This window comes from Astyanax mexicanus, chromosome 17, assembly GCF_023375975.1.
Source record: "Astyanax mexicanus isolate ESR-SI-001 chromosome 17, AstMex3_surface, whole genome shotgun sequence".
Taxonomy (NCBI): domain Eukaryota; kingdom Metazoa; phylum Chordata; class Actinopteri; order Characiformes; family Acestrorhamphidae; genus Astyanax; species Astyanax mexicanus.
In genome coordinates this window covers 24313541-24338497 of record NC_064424.1, presented here as the reverse complement: position 1 = coordinate 24338497, position 24957 = coordinate 24313541, and the positions used below count along the sequence as shown (strand labels likewise).

Genomic DNA, 24957 nt, shown 5'->3' with positions numbered 1-24957 from the left:
TCAGAGCGCCACTTCAAATGCTTGATTCATGCTGATACGCAGCTGCCCTGAATTAAGCTTTAAGTTTATTTGGGTGAGTAAAGCACGTGTAAAGCTCGTTAGCCCGTTAACAAAAAATATATTAGACGCAAAAAAAGCACTTGATCTTTTGCTGAATTTTAGCAAAGTAAAGGTACTTTTACTTATTTAACAATTTTAGTTTTCCACCTCTGCTTATTACAGCTAGGAAGTCGTAATGCGTCGTATTTTAAGCTGCCACTGAACTATCTGGGCCGTAACCAGATTTTTCAACTGACATGCCCAGAGAACTCGGAGCCCATGAGCGGCACCAATGTCCCTTATTGGCCAAGACAAACAAGACCCGCCCCCGTCCTATTTCTGATTGGATGGAAGGCTTGCGTTGAGCTTTAAATGGTCTGCACACGTTAAACGTAGGGGGGAAATAGACTTTTCGTAGGGGGTGTGGAAACTTTTTTTTAAAATTTTTTTTAATTTTTTTATTTTTTTTTATTTCACAGAGCCACTCTACGCCGCGCGCCGGAATGCTATCACCCCTACATGTGTGTGTGTGTGAGTGTGTAAGTGAGAAAGAGATCTCTACTAAGAGAGTTTGAACACTTGGGCATTCAGGTGTGTGTGTGTGTGTGTGTTTGCGAGCGTGCGCTGCTGTGTGAACAGAATTAAAAACTTTTTTTTTTTTTTATTTGATGCCTTTCAATGTGAATGTGGTGGTGAGCATGCATGAATGAATGTGTATAACATGCCAATACATGGCAGTTGCATGAAATGAAGCCAACTGATACAAAGTTGATGAACTCTAAATGAAAAAGTAGTTTGTTCACTACAATCTCAAAGATATCACAGCTCTTATATATGGAAGAATAAATGTATTTTTCTCACCTCAGTTTCTTCAGTTTGTAGCTCGGATCCTGTAGGTAATAATGAAGAGATTTCACTCCTGTGTTTCCAGGGTCATTTCCTCTGAGATCCAGCTCTATCAGATGTGATGAGGTGTTTGATTTTAAAGCTGAAGCCAGAGCAGCATAGCTTTTTTCTGATACACTGCAGTCTGAGACACTGAGGAAAAGATAGATTTTGGTATTAAAACATTCCATTAATTATATATATAAAAAATGAATAATTAATATATTTGTTTAGCTTTAGTAAAGCACTAACTTCAGCAACTCAATTTTGCTTTTTGAGTTTTTTAGTAGCTGAGATATCTCTTTCACTCCAGAGTCCCCTAGTTTATTCCCACTCAGATCCAGCGCTGTCAGGTGTGAAGGATTAGAACACAGAGCTGCTGATAGATCTGAACAGCCTCGCTCTGTAATACTGCAGTTATTTAACCTATAAGAAAAAAAATAATTATACATTGCAATATTGATCCTTCAGTCACACTACAGCATATATTAACATAAAAACAAAAATATTCAATCTCACTTCAGTATCTTAGTTCTGCAGTGTAAATCCTTCAGTAGAGCAGAGAGCTGCTGCACTGCTGAGTCTCCTGTTATTTTCCCACTCAGATTCAGTTCTGGCAGCAGTAAAGGGTTTGTTCCTAGAGTTTTAGTCAGAGAAGCACAGACACTCTCTGCAGCATAGTCGTTCAGCAGCCTGGAGATAAAGAATATTATTACATGCTTGTTGCATTTTTATATTGCCCCTGTAAACATTCTTTTATTTATTTATAACAAGTTATCAGAGACACAGATATGACATTTTACATGATACTGGAAGCATTTATATTTTTTCCAATATTAAAACAAAAAGTATAAAATAAATTCTATAAAATTATCTTACCTAATTGTCTTCAATTTACTGTCTGGATTCTTTTGTAAATCAGTGAGCAGCTTCACTCCAGTGTCTCCAGGGTCATTCCCTCTGAGATCCAGCTCTATCAGGTGTGATAATTTTAGAGCTGAAGCCAGAAGAGCATATCCTTCCCCTGAGATGCAGCAACTAATGAGACTGAAAATACATCAATAAAATAAAAAGTTAGAATAAACAAAGCAAACACGTGCAGTAAGACAATGTATTTTAGTAGTATATTATTTGTGAATTAGGGAAAAACTCTCTCTAAATCTGTTTTTCCTGTAAGGTTTTCTAGGTGGGGAATTTTCTGCCATATGAGAATTTTGCATAGTGGTATGTTGCAGGATTGTTAACGCATATTTTGTGATATAATGTTGCCCTCATAACTGACTTGATATGAATTTATTATATACTTATCTATTATCAAATTTATTAAATCAGTTTGCAGTGGAATTTGGGATTGTTGATTTTACTAATTTATTTCCTACAGATTTGAAATTTAAAAGGAGGTTGTGCTGCATAAATCTATCCATTTCATAGTGCATAAAACTACTCATCACAAATTAGTCTGTCCCAAATATAAAACAACTAATTTAATTATTTATGCTCTAGATAATGCATTATGCATTAGCAGTGATTACATATGTTCTTTATATGTAGAGTGGTGTAAAAAAGTGTTTGCCCACATTATGATTACTTATTATTTAGCATGTTTGTCAATCTTAAATGTTTCAGGTCATCAAACTAATTTAAATACACTGCCTGTACACTGCCTTCTTCCCTGATAACACGGGCATATTCCAAGATGACAATGCCAGGATTCATCAGGCTTAACCCGAGTCCAGACCTTAACCCCATTGAGAATCTTTGGGATGTGCTGGGGAAGTCTTTGTGCAGTGGTCAGACTCTACCATCATCAATGCTGCAAAATCTTGGTGAAAAATTAATGCAACACTGGATTGAAATAAATCTTGTGACATTGCAGAAGCTTTTTGAAACCGGTATACCGGTTCATACGGATGCGCAATTTTGAACCGTAGAACAGCACCACCAAAGAAACATGCTGGGTGTTCAAATACTGTCACTCTAACTCGCTGTTCCCAGCTGTGAGAAAGAAGGGAATTGTGGCTGATTTTAATACTGTAATGGTTCTAATGGATTAAATTATTTATTAAAATATTTAGTTTTGTAAAGGAAACCGTGTTAAAGGTGGTGGTGTATCTCTTTTTAAGGTCTGTTGTTTACATTCTTTAGCTGTTTTCCGGCTAATAAAGTTTGATTATCTCATATATTGTCAGGGTTGACCCAGGCAGAGAGACGAGGAGGCGGACGTATGTGCAGGTATGGCGAATTTATTAAACAAAGATATAAACAAATAAACAAGTAAACAAGAAACAAAGAAAAACAAGAAACAGAGGCGAGCTAAAACTAACAAACAAACAAGAGATACTAAAGATAAACAAACGGGGAGACTATAAAACTAGGCAGGATAAACTAAAACAGGGCAAGGGAATAAACTAGGGAAAACACAGGGAACTAGAAAATAACAGAATAAACAGGAAGATAAATATAAACTACAAACAAATAGGGAGGCTGACAAAAACAAACGAGGAACTGAATAAATACAAAACTAAACAAGGCAGAGCTGTATAAATTTAGGGAATAAACTACTAAAAGACTAAACACTAGGTGACTAGGGAACACAGAAGTAAACTAATAACTAAAGCTAGACAAACAAAACAGAACTGAACAAAACAAGAATTACACAAGAAGATAAACAAAGAACAAGGGACTCGGGCTAAGGCTATGAAACACAGAGAGAGACAGAGAAACGCAGAGAGACAGACAACGGGGGACAGTGCAAAGACCGACAGAGGACAAGTAACAGAGGAAGTCTTTTTAACATAACAGGAAACACACTGGGAGTGGAAACACCTGGGGAAGGGGTGGAGCTACAAATGAGACATGAGGTAATGGAAAATCACAGGCACGAGGACAGACAGGAAACAGGGCCAGGCGTGACAGAAACCTCCCCCTAAACGCGCAGCTCCCGAGGCGCGGAAAAACAAACCCCGGGGGCTGGCGGCAGGGAGAGGCCGGGGAAAACAGGAGACCGAACGGGAGACTGGACAGGGAACTGGACAGGAGATGGAGACAGGACAGGGGACAGAGACTGGACAGGGAACGGACACTGGACGGGGAACTGGACAGGTGACGGAGACTGGACGGGGAACGGAGACTGGACGGGGAACTGGACAGGTGACGGAGACTGGACGGGGAACCGGACAGGTGACGGAGACTGGACGGGGAACCGGACAGGTGACGGAGACTGGACGGGGAACCGGACAGGTGACGGAGACTGGACGGGGAACTGGACAGGTGACGGAGACTGGACGGGGAACTGGACAGGTGACGGAGACTGGACGGGGAACTGGACAGGTGACGGAGACTGGACGGGGAACTGGACAGGTGACGGAGACTGGACATGAGACAGAGACTGGACGGGACCGGACATGGGAACAGGGACTAGAACAGTGACGGGGACGGAAACAAACACAGTAACAGGGACAGGAACAGAGAAACCACCGGGGACAGGAACTGGAACGATCACAGATACGGGGACCAGGACAGGGAGAGACAGGGGTACAAAAGACATAGGTGGGTGCCCAGGACTGGTAAAAGTCTGTGGGGACAGCCTGGGCACATAACTAGGGGCAAAGTCAGGAGGCCTAGGAGCAGGCCTGGAAATACGGGGCCTGGGCCCAAACATAGTTCTGGGAGCTGCAGGTGCTTGAGCTGGAGCTGGAGCAGCTGGGACTGCTGGTGCTGGAGCTGGAGCAGCTGGGACTGCTGGTGCTGGAGCAGCTGGGACTGCTGGTGCTGGAGCTGGAGCAGCTGGGACTGCTGGTGCTGGAGCTGGAGCAGCTGGGACTGCTGGTGCTGGAGCTGGAGCAGCTGGGACTGCCGGTGCTTGAGCTGGAGCAGCTGGGACTGCCGGTGCTTGAGCTGGAGCAGCTGGGACTGCCGGTGCTTGAGCTGGAGCAGCTGGGACTGCCGGTGCTTGAGCTGGAGCAGCTGGGACTGCCGGTGCTTGAGCTGGAGCAGCTGGGACTGCCGGTGCTTGAGCTGGAGCAGCTGGGACTGCCGGTGCTTGAGCTGGAGCAGCTGGGACTGCCGGTGCTTGAGCTGGAGCAGCTGGGACTGCTGGTGCTTGAGCTGGAGCAGCTGGGACTGCTGGTGCTTGAACTGGAGCAGCTGGGACTGCTGGTGCTTGAACTGGAGCAGCTGGGACTGCTGGTGCTTGAACTGGAGCAGCTGGGACTGCTGGTGCTTGGGAGAGCGGCGCGGCCGCCGCTGAAATCTCGGAGAGCGGCGCTGCCGCCGCTGCAGTCTGTGAGCGCGGCGCGGCCGCCGCTGAAATCTCGGAGAGCGGCGCTGCCGCCGCTGCAGTCTGTGAGCGCGGCGCGGCCGCCGCTGAAATCTCGGGGAGCGGCGCGGCCGCTGCTGAAATCTCAGAGAGCGGCGCGGCCGCCGCTGAAATCCCGGAGAGCGGCGCTGCCGCCGCTGCAGTCTGTGAGCGCGGCGCGGCCGCTGCTGAAGTCTCGGGGAGCGGCGCGGCCGCTGAAATCTCGGAGAGCGGCGCGGCCGCCGCTGAAATCCCGGAGAGCAGCGCTGCCGCCGCTGCAGTCTGTGAGCGCGGCGCGGCCGCCGCTGAAATCCCGGAGAGCGGCGCTGCCGCCGCTGCAGTCTGTGAGCGCGGCGCGGCCGCCGCTGAAATCTCGGAGAGCAGCATGGCCGCCGCTAAAGTCTCGGAGAGCGGCGCGGCCGCCGCTTGTATCATGGGGTGCAGCGTTTCAGACGCGTGCTTCACGGGGCGTGGCAAGAAGAGATCCGACGCTGCAGCACTGGAGCCCGAAGCTGCGGTCGAAGTGAAAACCCGGACTGGAGTCCTACTCTCTCGTGCAGCGTCAGGTGTGAGTAGCGCGGGGAGCGCTGGTTCGCCGGTGAAAGCTGGCGCGGGGAAAGTCTTTGACCGCGGCTGGCTCGCCGCGCAGGGGGTCTCGGAGCGCGGTTCTGCTGCCACCGTGGAAGGAAGTAGCGGCAGGCGGGCTGGTGCAGGAGGATAGTCCTCTTCCTCCTCGCTGGACGCAGGTGTGAGGAGATCGGAGTAGTCCCAGAGAAAGGACTCCTCACAGCCTGCATCCAAGTCACCCCCGTCCTCCTCGGGGCGAGGACCGAGGCCGACAGCACACACCCCCAGCGCCCCCCCAAAATTTTCCCCACTCCGGAGGGAGTCCTCCCGCGCCTTGCGGGCTTTTCGGGCCTGTTTCCTCCGAGACTTTTTCCCCTTATGAGTCTCGGTGGGCACCGCTGAAGCTGGGTTCACGGGCTCCAACCCAAGGAAAGGCGCCGGGAGCGGGTCATCGCCCCGGATTCGCTCGGCGAGGAGGCGGAGAAACTCCAGGTCCGCCTTCCGAGCAGCATGCCACTGGTTTACGTCCTTCCTGCTTCCTGCTTCTGTGCCGTTCAGACGCTTCTCTGCTTAGCTCTGCTTAGCTCTGCTATCTTTCATACTTTTCTTTATTTTTAGACATTTTAGAGCTACAGTGTCTGAGCTCATTATTTAGATTAGCACTAGCACTACCATATTTTGTTTCTTATTTTATGTTTTCTAGTTTCTTTTGGACATTTTATAGTAGAGCCATAGGCACAGGAATCAGACAAGTTTCTGTAGAGTACTAAAGAAGAAATCTACAAGATGCCTCCTTGTGTGGGTTCAGAGCACCTGTGCTGCCAGAACTGCTACAATCTTCTACAAAGAATGACTGTTTTGGAAACAAATTTTCGGTCCTTGTTATCGGAGTTTAAGGACTGGCATTTCTGCGCTGTTCGAGGACCATCGGAGTGTGGGAGTGCTGCCAGCGGACAACGGGCAGGGATTTTAATGGAGCAGCGAGCAGTGGAGACGAACAGAACTGGACCAGCAGATCATGTGGACATCCCTAATGTGAGTACAGCTGAAAGATATGGGCAAAACCAGCAATGGGTTCGCATTGGAGCTAAACCCAAACGGCATGCCACATACAGCTCTGTAGTATCCTCCACTCCTGCTAACATAGCACATCTGGCTAATGCTAATGCTAAAGCTATTGCTCGGAGATCAGAGCACAGAGCCAGAGGAAATCAGTTCCAGTCACTTAGTTTGCAAAACAGATTTGAGCCACTGCAAGACCTCAATGACTTTCCTAATACCAGCCAGTATGATACAGAAAGAACCAGAAGATTCAGCCATTCAAAACACCCCAGGAGAGCCACAGGGCTCCAGGCTGTGGCCACAGCAGACACCCTTGTTTTGGGGGATGACTCTGTTCATGGCATGAAAAATAATCACAAACTCATCGTTCGATGTGAGCCAAACATCACAGTTTCTGAACTGAATGAGAAGCTTCCAACACTACTGGCTGAATACAGAACAGTGAAACGGATTATTGTTCATGTTGGAAAGAACGATACAAGGAAAGAGGAGTCTGAGGTGTTAAAAAGGGACTTTAATGATCTTTTTACCACACTGCACAAATTCAACATTCAGACATTCATCAGTGGTCCTCTGCCTGCAAGAGGCTGCAATATGTTCTCTAGGCTGTTGGCTTTAAACATTTGGCTTCAGAAAACCTGCCGGTCAAACGGACTGAACTTCATTGACAATTTCAATCTGTTTTTTGGAAAGAGAGAGTTTTTCAGGCGAGATGGACTGCACACCAACAAGAGAGGAGTCAAATTCCTGTCAGAGAACTTCATTTTTTCTCTGTGCAACTTCTCTGTTCCCACTGGTGAAGACACGTCAGCTTTAACACCCAAGGACACTGTCTGCAGTACAGAGACACAACATCCTCCCCCCACAGAGACTGCGGAGTTATCGGACGGGAGCCATGATCTGCTGTATCAGCTGCCGGAAACACCGCAACTGCATGAACACTCCACACCATCCTCCATCTCCACCTCATCATCATCATCCTCCATCTCCACCCCATCATCACCCCACCTGAACTTCCCAGCAACCATGGAGAAGCTGGTATCTGCAGGGACAAGGCTGACGCTTTCTCTGTCAGCGAGTCCTCAGGTACAGCGGAAAATCAGCTCAACTTCTCCTCCACAGTCACCTACTGCCTCACGGACACAGCAACCCCCATCCTCACCACCACTACACTCCCCAATCAAGGAGTTAGTAAAGGGGACCAAAATGAAGCCCAGTGAACATGAACATGAGGAAGTATTAAACAAACTCCCCCCACAACCCAAAAAGAAGAGACAAGCTCCTAAACCACCGGACAGACTGCTCCGCTCTCGACTTCTTCACCAGCAGGAGCCCCTCCCACCTCCCTCCACCATAAGGGAAGAGGCCGCCACAAGTAATCCAGCAAACTGATATATTTTGGGTCCGTGCTGCTACAGTGGTGAAGTCAGCAGTACATGTTTTCAAAACAAGTACGGACCCTGTGTGCCAATTATCTCCCCCATTCCAGTTCTTATCAGAAGCAGAAAGAACAGAGAGTATAGGTCACATAATGTGAATATATCCAACTTGCAGTATGTAAATTGTAACCCACAGGCTTTGGAACAAAACACACAGGTTATTAAGTTAGCTCTACTAAATATCAGATCTCTTACAAACAAGTCCTATCTAATTAATGATTTTATTACAAATTATGGGCTTGATTTTCTGTTTTTAACAGAGACATGGTTAAATTCATGTAGTGCTGAAAGTGTATTAATTGAGTCGGCTCCACCAAACTTTAACTTTTTAAATGTCTCACGTACCGGCAAGAAAGGTGGAGGTGTAGCTATGCTGTTTGATGATACTTTCCAATGCAAGCAGTTATCACTTGGTGACTTCACATCTTTTGAATATTTAGGTGCAGTTTTAAAAGGGACACCAAGAATATTACTAATAATTGTCTACAGGCCTCCAAGGTACAATGCTGATTTTATTGATGATTTTACAGATATGCTGTCTTTTATTTCTACTGAATTTGATCATTTTATTATTGCTGGTGATTTTAACATTCATATTGATAATTCCAAGGATAATTATGCCAGAGAACTCTATGATGTATTTGACTCTTTTGAACTCTCTCAGCATGTGACTGGAAGCACACACTGTCATGGTCACACCCTGGATTTGGTTATTTCAAAGGGTCTCAACATATCAGCCTCTATTAAGGATGTTGCACTATCAGATCACTACTGTGTATTCTTTGAAATGTGGACTTCAATACACAGTGAAACCAGACAGATTAGGTACAAGAAAAGGCAGATAAATGACATGACAGCTGAACTTTTTGTGAGCAAAGTGTGCTCTGCACCATGCAAACCATCAGACTCTGTAGATACTCTGCTGGATAGTTTTAAATCAAAAACTGCTAGAGTTTTAGATGAGATTGCACCAGTTAGAGTTAAAACCATGCCATGCAAGCAGAAAGCTCCATGGAGAAATGATGCTGCAGTTCAGCTCCAAAAGAGAGAATGCAGAAAGGCTGAGCGCAGATGGCGTAAAACCAAGCTTCACATTCACAAAGAAATTTTTAAAGATAGATTGCGTGATTACAATAAAATAATGTGCACATGTAGACAAACCTACTTCTCCAGCATTATTAACAATAATATTAACAATAGCAAAGTTCTTTTCACTGTGGATGACAGACTAACTAACTCACCTACATATATGACCTCTGAGCTAGTTTCAACTGAGAGATGTAATGAGTTTGCTAAATTTTTTAATACTAAAATCCACAATATCAGGCAAGACATCAGTACATCTCTATCCACCAAGGAGCCCATGTGCTCTCCAAAACCATGCATCATAGTCAACATGTCCCAGTTTAATACTATTAATGAAGAAGTTTTAATTGATACAGTGAGACATCTCAAATCATCCACCTGCAGTCTTGATACATTACCAACCAAGTTTTTAAAGAATGTGTTTTACTCAATATCAGCAGACATTCTTCAAATAGTAAATACCTCACTCATGTCGGGTGAATTTCCAAATTCATTAAAAACAGCCGTTGTGAAGCCTCTCTTAAAAAAGAAAAATTTAGATACAAACTTATTAAACAATTACAGACCAATTTCTAATCTACCATTCATTGGAAAAATAATTGAAAAAATTGTCTTCAAGCAAGTTATGCACTTTCTGTCCATAAATAACTGTCTAGACCAATTTCAGTCAGGTTTCCGGCCCAATCATAGTACTGAGACTGCGCTTATTAAGGTTATCAATGACATTCGCTTAAACACAGACTCAGGAAAAATGTCTATTCTACTACTGCTGGATCTCAGTGCTGCTTTTGACACCATTGACCACAACATTCTCATAGATAGACTTGAGAACCGGGTTGGACTTTCTGGAACTGTCCTAAAATGGTTTAGTTCATACCTTCAAGGAAGGAAATACTTTGTGGAAATGGAAAATAATGTGTCTGAGACTGTGCCAGTGACCTGTGGTGTACCCCAGGGTTCAATTCTTGGGCCACTCTTATTTAATTTATATATGATTCCTCTGGGTGAAATCATGCGTGACTATGGGATATCTTACCACAGCTATGCAGATGACACTCAGATCTACATGGCCCTCTGCCCAAACAACTATGGTCCCATTGACTCACTGTGTAAATGCCTTGAGCAGATAAATAAATGGATGGGACAGAACTTTCTGCAGTTAAATAAAGATAAAACAGAGGTTATTTTATTTGGGAATAGTAATGAGAGGCACAGACTAGCTACCTATCTGGATTCAAAAAGTCTAAAATCTAAAGAACTAGTGCGTAATCTTGGTGTACAAATGGACTCTGATCTCACTTTTAACAGTCACGTCAAAGCCGTCACCAAATCAGCATTTTATCACCTCAAGAACATAAATAAGATCAGAGATTTTCTGTCTAAAGCAGATCTGGAGAAACTCATCCACGCCTTTATTTCTAGTAGGATTGATTACTGTAATGGACTCCTAACTGGACTCCCAAAAAAGACCATCAAACAGCTTCAGCTGATTCAGAATTCAGCAGCCAGAGTTCTGACTAGAAGTAAAAGAAGGGAGCACATCACCCCCATCCTTAAATCCCTACACTGGATACCAGTATGTTACAGAATAGACTTTAAGGTACTGTTACTGGTGTATAAATGTGTTAATGGTGCAGGACCAGCATATTTATCTGATGTGCTCCAGCAGTATGAGCCGAGCAGAACTCTCAGATCATCAGGAACTGGTCAGCTAGAGCTGCCTAAAGTAAAAACTAAACACGGAGAGGCAGCGTTTAGTTACTACGCTGCTCTTAAATGGAACCAGTTAACAGAGAGTATTAGAAGAGCTCCAACACTAAACATGTTTAAATCCAGACTGAAAACCTACATGTTTGATCAGGCTTTCAGCTCAGTTTAAAACACTGCAGCTCCGCCCACTTTTATTCTGTAACGGCACTTTTATATTATGTTTTTTCTTATTTTAATTTTATTTCCAATTCCTTGTTGTTCTTTTACATGTTTTTAATTTTACTTCTCTTTGTTTTAATCATGTATGTTTTATTCATGCTTTATTCTTATTTTATTTTTATTTCAAATTCTTTTTGTTCTTTTACATATTTTTAATTTGACTTATCTTTATTTTTATTTTTTTATTTGATTTCTCTGTGTATTTTCTAATTTGTAAAGCACTTTGAATGACCGTTGTGTATGAAAGGTGCTATATAAATAAACTTGCCTTGCCTTGCCTTGCCATTTGGTCGGTCTTTTTGTCAGGATTAGACCCAGGCAGAGAGACGAGGAGGCGGACGTAAACACAGGTAAGGTGAATTTATTAAATAAATATAAATAAACAAATAAACAAAGAACAGCGAAACAAACCAAAATAAACTAGGGAGACTAGAGAACATAAATAAAACAAACAAGAGATAATAAGAATAACTAAACAGGGAGTAAACTAGGGAACTAGAAACAAACAGAGATAAACACTAAACAAGGACCTAGGGCAATGACAAATGAAACACGGAGAGGCTAAGAAAACGCAGAGAGAGACAGAAAAACGCAGAGAGACAGACAACGGGGGACAGTGCAAAGACCGACCAGGACAGGTGACAGAGGAAAGCTATTTAACTAAACTGGAAACATACTGGGAGTGGAAACACCTGGGGAAGGGGTGGAGCTACAAATGAGACATGAGGTAATGGAAAATCACAGGCAGAACACAGGGGCACGGGTCACGTGGGACAACACAGGCACGAGGACAGACAGGAAACAGGGCCAGGCGTGACATATATTGTATAATTGTCTGGGGCAAACCCAATACTAATCAAAGCCTAATTTAAAGCCTTTTATAAGTGTTTTATATTATATGTACTCCAAACAGTAGAGTAAGTCACAGCCTATATAAAAGCCCAATCATGCAGAAATATATAAATAATAATAAAAATACCATGATTATACTGTGAAACTGACAGAATCTTGAAAAATACAGTGGTATGCATTTTTGGTCACACCGCCTGTCTATTATTAACTCCACCATTTCGTCTGCTCTGTGTAGTTCAACTGCTTTTTTATCCTTGTTATTGAAATTATCTCTAATATGTATTTTCTGAATTTCTCTGATATAACAGCTCAATTTTAATTCTTCAGGTTAAAGGTGCTTCCTCCTTTAATCAGCTATAACTTGTATTTGTATCAGGCTACAAACAGAGCTGCTTTATGAATTCATGCAACGCAACTGATTTTTACACATTTTCTGGCAGCTACAGTGAGACTCTTCAGTTTCTTTGCGTATAATTCATCCACACCTTTCTTCTGCTTCTGTTTCTCTGTGCTGCCTCTCCTCTAACATACACGCTCAACAGTAAACGTAGCGAAAGTTCAGTGGACCACAAGGAGAGAGGGTCGGGCTGCTTTCGTACTATATCCTGATTGGTTCAGTCCACTGTCTATATTGAAGATGGGCCAATGGGCCGCCCCCTCTATAATGTGGGCCGGTCTCTAAGGAAAAAAAATCCAACAGCATCGGCCGCTGAGGACTGTCGGCCCACCGCGCAAACGCCCGGTACGCCAGATTACCAGTCCAGCCCTGAAACAATGCCACAGTGAATGCGTGCTGCAATCAAAGCTAAAGCTTTTTTTGGTGGCAAAGACAACAAAAGTAAAAACAAAAATGCATTTTTTAAATGAAGGTTTTTATTATTAAGGTAGAAAAAAGTGTGTAAAGTTTGCCCCATAAATCTAATAACTGGGCTGCTTTTGGGCCACCAGCGAATTTCAATGAGTCTTTCTTTCAAAACAGTATTCTTGTAATTCTGCCACATTGTAGGGTTCTGAACATGAACCTCCATTTTAAGGTCATGCCCAGCATCTCAATAGGATTCAGGTCAGGGCTTTGACTAGGCCTCTCCAAACTCTTCACTTAGTTTTTTTTTTCAGCCATACAGAGATGGACTTGCTGGTGTGTTTTGGATCATTTTCCTGCTGCAGAACCCAAGTTCACGGTCACGAATAGATGGCTGGATATTCTCCAACAGGATTTTTTGTTAGACAGCAGAATTTATGGTTTAATTTATGACAGCAAGTCTTCCAGGTCCTGAAGCAGTAAAACACCCCAGACCATCACACTATCATCATGTTTTACTGTGGGTATTATGTTCTTTTTTGGTGTTGCGTATAAGCCAGATGTAATGGTACACACACCTTCAACTTTTATCTCATCAGTATTTTCCCAAAAGTCTGGGGGATCATCAAGATGTTTTCTGGCAAAATTAAGACAAGCCTTAATTTTCTTTTTGGTCAGTAGTAGTTTACATCTTGGCAGTATTAGTCTCGTATTGGCCATGCAGGCCATTTTTGCCCAATCTCTTTCTTATGGTGGAGTCATGAACACTGAGGCAAGTGAGGCCTGCAGTTCTTTTTGGAGGTTGTTTTGGGGTCTTTTGTGACATCTTGGATGAGTCGTTGCTGCGCTCTTGCAGTAATTTTGAGAGGCTGGTCACTCCTGGGAAGGTTCCTCACTGTTCCATGTTTTCGCTATTTGTAGATAATGGCTCTCACTGTGGTTCGCTGGAGTCCCAAAACTTTAACAATGGCTTTATAACCTTTAGCAGACTGATAGATCTCAATTACTTTCTTTCTCATTTGTTCCAGATTTTTCACACCACTGTATATATGTGCATTTATACCTGTAATATTATTGTAACAATGGCTTCCCCCCTGGCTTTAGCTGGAGCAATAGACCATAACTGTGTTCAGAATGATTCACTCATTAACTCAGTCATTATGTAGCATTTGCTATATAGTGAAATGACTAGGAAATGACCAAACAATAAACTATCTTTGTTTGTGAGGCTCTGACGACGTCTGACACATCAACACCGCACTGTATTGTGGTATATATTATACATTCTAGCCAACATCGTCTGTATGGCTGTATGTCTGACATCCTAAATAGTGCCCTATTTCTGAAATAGGTTGTGATTCCAAATGCAGCTCATGTGCTTTGGCTAAGCTCTGCCTCACACCTGAAGGCACTCAGCAGATACAGCTGACATTCTAATGAGGAAACTTTATAAGCACATACATATGAGCTGATCCTTGTGAAGTTTGTTTTATTATTTGTGTACACCAGCCTTTCTTACTAATAGTAGTAATAAAGTTACTTAGCACATGGATGCATAGACTGTATCCATAGACTGTATATAGCTGGACAGAGCATTGTCTCTCAAAAGTGAAGGCACCACAGGTCGGGCGCCCCCTGCTGTTCAACTGCAGAAAGCCGTGTACCTCCACCCATTACCATAGGTTTCAATGGCAAAACAGACAACTTTCAATCACGTTTTTTTTTCCAATATACTGTAATTCTACCTCCATTATTCAAATACAACAGCTAGTGTAGCCTCTGCTTATATTGTCAATTTTTTATATCCCCCAAAGAATTTGGTTTTTAAAACGTTATTCAGCTCTATTCAAAAAAGGAGTGGTTATTATAAAAGGGCTGGTTATGGGCGGGACCAATAACAGACCGTCAGCTCCGCTCCGCTCCGCAGTCTGTGACCGCGAGGCAGCCCTCATGGGCGGGGTTATTTAAATGAGTAGGCTGTCTCTCCACAGTCTTTCTCCCTCCTCTGGTCTCTACTGCGCAGAATCGGGTGTCAGGATCGCCAACATGGCAGAAGATTTTGGCTTCATTTTCATTGAATGAATGCGAACGGAGACATGGCGTTCATCTTTTTTTACAGTCTCTGGTCTTATCCAATTTGATACTAAAAGTTAGGTCTGAATTCTGGCAGTTTGTTGTTTATTTATTTTAACTGTACTTGTTGTAACTGTATTTGTCCGTGTCTGTATATCCTTAAATTTGATTTTGGCTATCTACATTTTTTTCCTGACTTCCCTATTTAGAGGCTTTTGCTTCAAATTACATCTGTGATGTCCTAAAAAAAATCTGTGCTGTAAATCTATTTTTGTTTTATTCTTCAACATTGTTCATACTATAATATTATTTAGTTCTCAAGGTTTAGTTCACATGAGGCTTTAAAATATACATATTTATACCTATTTTACTCACCTCAGTTTCTGCAGTCTACAGTGAGGATTCTTCAGTAGATCACAGAGCTTTTGCAGTGCTAATCCGTGTAGTTTATTCTTGTTCAGATCCAGGTCTATCAGGTGTGAGGGATTTTTGTCCAGAGCGGAAATCAATTCAGCACAGTCGTTCTCTGTAATACTGCTTGTTGTGTAGATTCTGCAGAGGAAGATAAACAGAAGCCAGAATGAGCGAAATTAAAAACTGTTTTATTTAAAATGATATTATTTAAATCCTAAAAAAATGTTATAAGCTTATTCTAATCTTTGTACTGTTTTTTTCTCTTTTCTTTAAATGTTGTTAATCACAGACATTGACTTTGAAGTCATGCGAATTAGTTACCTAATGTTATGACAAAACTTAGCAATACTTTAATTCAGTATTATGGTCACTTCAGGCAAGACATGTTCAGACTGCAGGCAAATTGCGTTTGTTTCCCAAATCAGATCAGTTAATTGACCATGCTGTTATGTGACCGTCCACACTGTTAATAGCAAGTGATTAGTTTGGATTTGCATAAGGAAATAAAGCTGGGGCAGATGCTACAGCTGGTCTTGTACATTTTCTCTCTCTCTTTTATAGTGGTAATTTCTGTAATATTCTCTGATTATTATTGACTTAGCTTTAAAACATATTTTAAATCTCACACCCCATCTTCTTCTCTGAACTCTGGTCAAGCATATTCTAGCACGTCTTTATTGTTAAAGATAATTGTTTCACAATGCTGAACAATAAGTTGCAAATCCAATTTGAGCAGCCAGAGCATCCAGACTGTGAGCTAGTTTGATGAACAAAGTTTACAACAAAGTCCTACATGCCCCCAGCAAGCATGTGGACGTATTTAATTCCATCACCACCTGACTTAATTTAACATCATTAAGCTCTGATCTAATAGGTGTCCATGTACCAGGGCCATTAATTACATAAGTTAGAAACATGTCTGTTGTTTAAAGTTACATTTTGAAAAAAGCCAGTCCACTTTTAGTCTATTATGATGGTCAAAAATAAGTCTATTACAAATGGTTAAAAATAAGTTTCTGAATTTACTTTTTAGAAAGCACACAGACATTTATCAAAAATACATAAAGTTAATTTTAAGATGTGACACTCTTAATTTAAACCAGGAGCCGGATTGCATTGCATCTGTGTCACTGCTGTATTTTTGGTGTCCACACTATTACAGTTTTCTCTTTTTTTTGCAAAAGGAAAACGGCAGTAATATAGGACTGCTAAATAATGATATATTGAAGTGTGTAATACTTTGTTTTGCAATCCTGTACTGATTTTCAAAAACAGCTTTAAGAGTGGTTAATTTTGTGCTATGTTAAAACCTGACCATTAAACAGCAGTGTTGTACTCTGATTTTAAAGCCCACTATTCTGATTGAATAATATGCAGAATTTTCGTTTACTCACATTTTATAAATGTGATAGTATGTTTTTTATTCTATAAGTTTGCCTAAAATATTACTAATCATTTGCATTATAAAGCCATATTGTAATCTATATCTACATTATAAGCTTAATAGTTTCAACCAAATATTGTTATTAAAGTACTCTTTACTTTTATATTTTGACATTGTCTAGCAAAATAACCTTTTTCATTTTATATATATATGTTCTACATAGGAAGATAATTAAAAAAACAGAAATAGCTAAATAAAAACAATATTTCTTATTTAAATGATATGTATTAACATCTTAAAATAGTTAATAGAAACTGTTTTTAATTTTTGTACTATGTGTTTTCCGTTTACTGTAAATGTTGTTCACCATTTGACTTTGATGTCATGTGAAATTAGATAATTAATGCTTTGAAAAAACAATTTTTTTGTGTGTATGGGAGTCAGTTCAGGATATGTTTAGACAGCAGGCAAAACCCTCCATGGACTTAAGAATAGTTACTCCAAAAATGAAGGATAATCTTTTTTACTACCCGTTTTTTGGAAGAATAAATGAATTAGCAGGTAATAAAGCAAAATGTCATTTTTAATGTCCACTGCAGAATTATTTAACCCCTCATAACATGCATCTATAATATTTAGTTGAGCCCTGTTTTGCTTTTTTAATCTGCTGCAAACAAGATGCATAGCCAGACATCATTTTTGAGTAGCGTTGCTGAGACATTTTAGTCCATTTTTCATGGGCAACGGCCTCCATTTCAGTAATTTAGGTTTGCGTGCTGCAAACACCTTCAAAACTTATACAATTTTTTCAATTGCTAAGTCAAGGAACTGTGATAGTTACTATATAATCTTTCAGGACTTATTCTGTAACTAAGCTTTGGAGGTCTTTAAGTTAGTCTTAAGATATTTTCAATTATTTAATGTGGTTCTGAGCATAGAGGACCTGATGTTTTATGAGCTTTTGAGTCAGCAGGAATGGAGTCCATCAGCATTTAGTACACACCATAGTGTAGAATGAAACCTCAGTACTTGCCCCCGCTAAATCTTCCTGCAGGTCTTTTGCAGTCCCTTGCAGGTTTCTGACCATCTCTCTCCTTAAAAAACTGGTGGCAGCCGGGTAAAGCTTCCTCTTTTTACCACATCTAGTTAGTGTAGCTCTAAGTTCTTCTTGAACACTAAACTTGTAAACTACACTTTTATCTGTATCTCCAGGAATATTAAATGTCTTTACTCTCTCGTTTGACACTTCTGTCAACCTAAGCATGTCCAGCTATTTGATGTGTTCTATTTTGATCATACCTTGGTTTACCACCTGTTTTGTAAATTTGTACTCAAATGAGGGAGTATATTCAGGGGAGACTATAATAAAGAATCATTAAAGTCATTAAAGTTTGATTCATTGTTTGTTTGCGACTATAGGAAGCACCGGAAGTCTGTAAGACCTACAATATGATTAAATAAGTCTCTGATTTGTCATGTTAGCATGCATGGACAGTTTAGTTTAAAGCAAAGCTTATAAACAAGGTAAAAATAATCTATAGGCAATAACCCAGGCTCTATTTATAACTATTTTAATTATTTAACTACTTACGTGAGTTTATGCAGTCTGCAGTGAGGATCCTCCAGTAGAGCAGACAGCTGATTAACTGAGATCTGTTCTGGTTTCATTTTGCTCAGATCAAACTCCCTCTGCAGTAAAGGATTTTCTTTCAGAATATGTAAAAGACGAGTGCAGGCTTCCACTGCAGCATCACTTTTCAGCAGCCTGTAGAGAAACCAACAGTACAGATACATTAATTATACAATGAAGAACAAAACACAGCTTTCTTTAATTGTCCAGTTTAACTGACTGACAATATATGTATATATATATATCAGAGATTGTGCTGCTCCAGGGGTTTGGTGCCAAGATGATAATCGATGTCTGCAATGGGCTGGAATGGGTATGATAGCTTTTTATGATGTATTTGAGTTCATTTTTGTAAGGAGAGAACACTGTTGATTTTATTGTATATATTTTTTATCTCTCTCGTTAAATGTGTGGGTGTGATTATGTCTCTTCTAAAGAACAGTCAGGTGAGATCTTGTCCCTTTAACAAACAGGTGAACAGACTAATCTCTCTTGTAATTCTACAAATAATTAAAAGTAATGTTACTAAATTTAATTAATGAAGTTTATATACAAAAAATATTGAAAAAATTGATTATTCATTAAAAATTGAATTACCTCAGAGTTTTCTTTGAATTCTTAAATACAGAAGTAATCAGCTCAACTCCTTTGTCTCCGGGATCATTCCCACTGAAATCCAGCTTTTTCAGGTGTGAATCACGGTTTGTTGTCAGAGCTGAAGTCAGAGCAGCATATCCGTCCTCTGCTACACTGCAGGATGAAAGACTAAAGAGAGACAGGTATACAGTGTAATTAATCCTAGCAGTACAGTTTAATATTCCTTCCTCAGAAAACACCATCATTTTCCTTCACTGTTAAAGTGCTATCAGACTATGAAAGATAATCACAGAAGATATTACCTCAGTGTTTCCAGTTTACACAGAGGATTCTTCAGGGCTTCACAGAGCTTTTTCACTCCTGAATCCTGCAGGTTATTGTTACTCAGATCCAGTTCTCTCAGACTGGATGAGGTGAGAACTGTGGCTAAAACTGAACAGCTTTCTTCTGTTAGATCATCATTGTTGATCCTGAAATCAAAAGATTATTTTACAACTTGAAAAAACAGCTTAAAGTACATGAATATGATTCTCATGTGATTCTCTGACCTAATATTCTGTGTTTGTTTGGCCTTTGGCTTTTTAAATTAAAGTAATACGGTTTATTTTACTGGTGTCAATCGATAAAACAATTACAACATTCTTTTATTTTAACATACTTTTGTTTCTTCTTTAGACTTAAGTGGTTTGTAAAATTCAAATGTAAATAAAATAATGCATGTAAGATTGGCAAAACAGAATTATATTAATATAAATTATAATTTCTTAAGAGAGAAAGAAATAATTATGTAGTGTGGTTTGCCTAAAAATAGATTAGAACCTTGTTTTACTTAGTATATCATCTCAGGGTAGTCTGAATATTTTTATCCTAGAATATTTTAATGTGCTGTGTGTGTGTGTAAGAGAAAAGAAGAGAGAGAAAGAGTGAGAGGGATAGTGAGAATTACAACACGTTTTAATTAATATTTCAGCATGAATAAACAGTTCTGTCCTCTGATTGTTTACATTGCTAAATAAAACTGCTAATACCTCAGCAGTCTATGAAGAGTTAATTATTGGAAATAGCACTAAATATGGTATAGTTGTTAATTTGGGTAAAAAATAAAATCTTTAAATTTCCAGATTAATTGTGAGCGTTAACGTTTTAAAGTTAACAGTGCTAATCAGATAACCAGCTGCACTAAGAATAACGATCAACATAAAATCACTTCAGGGCAGAGATCAATAAATAACTTGTAAAATGTGGGTAAAAATGTAGAAATAGTATGAAGCAGTTATTTTCTTAGTAAAGGGTTTTAATTCTATATTGATTAATAATTATACTAATCTGCTGAGAATAATTATTAATATTATTAAAATTACCACATTTTAATGATGTTCTGGGCCTAAACTCTATTTTGAAAATTCTTTTGCTTTGGACGATCACAATGTGAGGTGTGTAGAATACAATATGATTAAAGGCATAGTGCAGCAGCACAAAAATTCACTACAATGTGGTGATTGTATTTGTAATTAAAATGTATATAATGGCTTGTATAATTACAGTTAGGTTAAATATTTGGACAGTGACACAATCTTCATAATTTGGTCTCTGAATGCCACCACACTGGATTTGAAACGAAATGAATGAGATGCAGTTAAAGTGTAGACTTTCAGATTTAATTAACCATTTTTCTACAAAGCTTTCTCATTTCAGGGGCTCTGAAGTAATTGGACAAATGAACTTTACCATAAATAAAATGTTTATTTTTAATACTTTGCAGGTGATGACTGCCTGAATGTGAAACCCATGGACATCACCTAACACTGGGTTTTCTTCTTTATGATGCTTTAATGCAGCTGCAATAAGTTGTTGCTGGTGTGTGGGTCTTTCTGTCTTTAGTTTTGTCTTAAGTGGGTGAAATGCTGTTTGATCAGGATCAGATCTAGGGATCGACTCGGTCACTGCAGAATACTTAAACAAAATTCCACTTCTGAACCTTAAAAAACTCCTGGTTTACTTTCACAGTATGTTTTGCATCATTGTCCATCTGTACTGTTCAGCCCTGTCCAACCAACCTTGCTGCATTTGATTGAATCTGAGCAAAAAGTAAATCAAAATCACTTAAAAATTCATTATTTTGCTTCTGTCTTCTGTCACATCTTTAAAATGGTGACCAAGTGAAATTGGAACCCATGCACACCCATACCACCACTATGTTTTACAGAGGATGTGGTGTGCTCTTTGTTAAGCCGTTCCAAATCTTCTCTATATTTTCTCCTTCCTTTCATTCCAGTATGGGCTGATATTTCAACTGTCCAAAGAACACTGTTCCAGAACTGAGCTGGCTTCTTTAGAGGTTTTTGGTAAAGTCTAATCTAGTCATTCTGTTAATGATTTTCACCTTGTGGTGAACCCTCTGTATTCACTCTCATGAAGTCTTCTCTTAATAGTAGACTGAGATACTGAAAACCCTTCCTGAAGAGTGTTCTTCACTTGGGTGGATGTTGTAAAGGGCTTTTTCTTCAGCATAAAAGGGATTCTTTGGTCCTCCCCCACTGTGGTCTTCTGTGGATGTCCAGTGCTTTTTAAAGGAGAACTCCAGTGTAAAATTTACTTTTGGTGTAGTAAAACATGATTAGCAAAAAAGTGTAGTAAAAGATTAGCAATTAGCGTAACCTAATGTCTGGGTGCCGCCATCTTCAGGTAAAGTCATGATCAGTACAGTGATTGTGGCACCCAGAGATTAGGTTACGCTATGATTTGTAAACAGTGTTTTTAATAAGCTTCTTGTGCACTTTTAAAGTTCTAAATGCCTCAGTGCTCTCCAGATTCTAGCAATGAAATGTGGAGCTACTTTGAGTCAGGATAACAGTGTAAAAAGCAATTTATCTGCAGGGGCAAAATATGCCCCATATCATCAATTCTAAAGCATGTTTGGACAAACTGCAAAAAAATACTGGATTTCAGAAAGCTGTGGGAGAGTGGAGGTGTGCTATTCAACAAAGGTTAGTACTTTTATCATGTTTTACTACACCAAAATCAGCTTCACATCGGACTTCTCCTTTAAGTTCCTGAGTTAACCGTTGCGCTCTTTTTACCAGATTTCTTCTTTTTTTAGCCTTATGATGATCTGTTTTACTTACATTAAGAGCCCCTTTAATCACATGTCATGGGTTCACAGCAACAGCTTCCAAATGCAAATCCACACCTGAAATCAACTGCAGACCATTTGCTTAACTGATGATGGATTATTGAGGAAATAGCTCATGTTGCCTATAAAATAGCTTTTGAGATAATTTGTCCAATTACTTTTGAGACCCTGAAATTAAGAGGCTTTGTAGAAAAATGGTTGTAAGTCCTAAAAGTTTCATAGGATATTTTTGTGCAGCCCCTTTAATTAAACCTAAACGTCTACACCTCATTTACATAATATTTGTTTAATTTTAAATCCAGTGTGGTGGCATGCAGAGGCCAAATCATGAACATTGTGCCACTGTCCAAATACTTATGGGCCTAAGTGTATTGCAGCTTCCTCTGGCTTAGAGGACTGTTTCTATTACTATGAGAATACTGACTGTAGTTTTCTGAGGTTGCAGTGTGTATCCTGTAGTAAATCACACAGTAGTTTCACTCTGGAATCTCCTGAAAGTCCTGCTGGATTCCTGCTCAGTTTCAGCTCTGTCTGCAGTAAGACATTCATTCCTAGAGCAGCAGAAAGAGAAGCACAGGCTTTTTCTGCAGCAGGAGTCTTCAACAGTCTGCAAAGAAAGGAAAATGTTTTAAGAGTTTAAGTGTGATATTACTAACACAAAGTTTAATAATTTTTTACATGTGGTAAAAAGCAAAATAAAAATAAACAGTAAGACTATAAATAAAGTTGCATGCAGCGATTTCCAGGTTTCAAGCCTGCATTAGCCATAAATGACTGAATACATCAATATGGGACTATTCCTGAGAAAGAAATGCAATGTTTAAAACGTTTTGATATTCTATCAGTCACTGATAGAGAACAGGAGGAAGTAGCTGCTCATTAAGGCACATTCTGATGCAGAATTTGAAGTTGAAAGATGTTAGTGTACATCTTTTCTAATTAATGCATTCTAATTAACTCCTGTTCTAAAAAACAATTGGGATATTACAGTGTCTCCACTTTGCTGTAAATGTGCTACTGAGCCTGGAACTTATCCATTGCTTCTGGTCATGTAATAGGTTGCAAAAGTATTGGTCTGGTATTGTTAATGAACTGTGCATAATTTTTGGTGTACTTATATAAGAGGACCCTATTTTTCTCCTCCTCAATACTGTAAATATTGAGCATGAGAGATGCTGTTCCATCTTTTAAATCATGGCATAACCTTATTATGGAGTTCATCCCCAATGAATATATTTCATGTCTGCTCAATTCTTCTGTGGACAGTTTTTACAATGACAGTGTTTCCAAATTGGCCTTGCTAATTTCTGTCATGTTAGTTAAAGTAATATCTCTTGTGCATTTATTTAATCAGACTTGTCTCTTTATTATCCTTGTTACTACTCAGTCACATCATATCCTGAAAGTTTGTTTTGTGATTTAGTTTTGTCCTGTGTTGTATAAAAAAACCCTGCTGACACTATGGCCATCCATGTTATTGTGTTTTCTTCTCGCTAAGAAAAACATAATGAGTGATATCAAGGTCAACAAACATTTTTGCAGACAGTTCCACATATTGTACAATAAGTTGATTATGTATTTATTGTGACAGGCAGGCCTATATCCTATACCTAAATAAAAGCAAATGTAGTACATAGCGATTTTAAACAAATACACATTATACACATTATATACACATTATACACATTAATACACTCATACACATTAATGGGCCTTGATAAGTGAAATTTTTGAAAGCGTATCCTATTATTGTACAATAAGGCAATAATGTAATTATTATGTGACAGGCCTAGGTCTGATTTTTAAGTTGCTGACTGTTTTTGGAGATTGCCATTGATATTTACTATATTTACATATAGTAAAAAAGTGTTCAGATGTAGTTTAACTGTATTTTACACTTTAACAGTTTCACTTTAGTACATTGTAATTATTACTTCTTGTTTGTATTGTAAATTTATATTATACTTTTTTCTTTAATTTTTTATATGGAAATGTTTTTCTTATTTTCTTATTATCTTATTTTCAAGCATTTAGTTGTTTCAGTATTACAATGTTACAATACTTATAACGTTTATAAGAATACTGTTAATAATAAGATGATAATAATTATAGGACAGATACAATTATTATTTAGAAAAACATATCATAGTCTAATTTATATATATATACATGTATATGTGTATATACATGTATATATATATATATGTATATATACTTAAATGCTGAACTCCGTGTCCAGACTCAGGTCTCACACACACACACACACACACACACACACACACACACACACACAGATTGTCCAGTTCATGTGGTTAAGTACTACCAATAGAATAGGACTCTTGCCTAATGCCAGTTGTGGGGCTACACTGATCAGCACTGAAATAAGTGCTGGATGGATGACAGTTTACTGTTGTCTTGGTTCTTTTCAGTCAGTGGAGCACTTGTGTTTTCTGCCGCCAAAACAGCAACATGCCAGAAATTTACCTGAATACATCTCACTTCCAGATCACCACGCCCATCAGCGTAGATATATTCCTAAACTTCGAAGGTATTTTAACGGCGGGGGTGCAAGGCATAAAAAAAAAACGTTTTTTGACTATGTGTAAGGTAGCAAAGAGCATCATGATGCTCACTGTAAATGTCACTGGAGGAGCGCAGCGGGCAGGAGATAATGTAAGTCTTCAGGAGTGAGTGGGAAGTGAGTAGGAAGGAGCCTGCTCTGTCATATGATTACTGTTCTCCTAAATAAGCTACTGGTGTACCTTCAC

General features: G+C 39.8%; 2 protein-coding genes across 2 annotated transcripts in view; both read right to left on the bottom strand.

The window, feature by feature from the left end:
- The window catches only part of LOC107197275 (ribonuclease inhibitor-like), a 28689-nt gene extending 27076 nt beyond the window's left edge, over positions 1-1613 (bottom strand). Inside the window, exon 1 of the mRNA XM_049466669.1 lies at positions 1444-1613. The gene's annotated coding sequence lies outside the window, so the exon portion shown is untranslated. The remainder of the gene's footprint in view (positions 1-1443) is intronic.
- LOC107197484 (uncharacterized) overlaps positions 726-24957 on the bottom strand; it is a 185837-nt gene continuing 161605 nt past the window's right edge. The window contains exons 34-35 of the mRNA XM_049466243.1: positions 1177-1350; positions 726-1077 (exon numbers count right to left, since the gene is read on the bottom strand). Of these exons, the coding sequence (XP_049322200.1) occupies positions 897-1077; positions 1177-1350 (355 nt within the window). The 3' untranslated portion in view covers positions 726-896. The remainder of the gene's footprint in view (positions 1078-1176; positions 1351-24957) is intronic.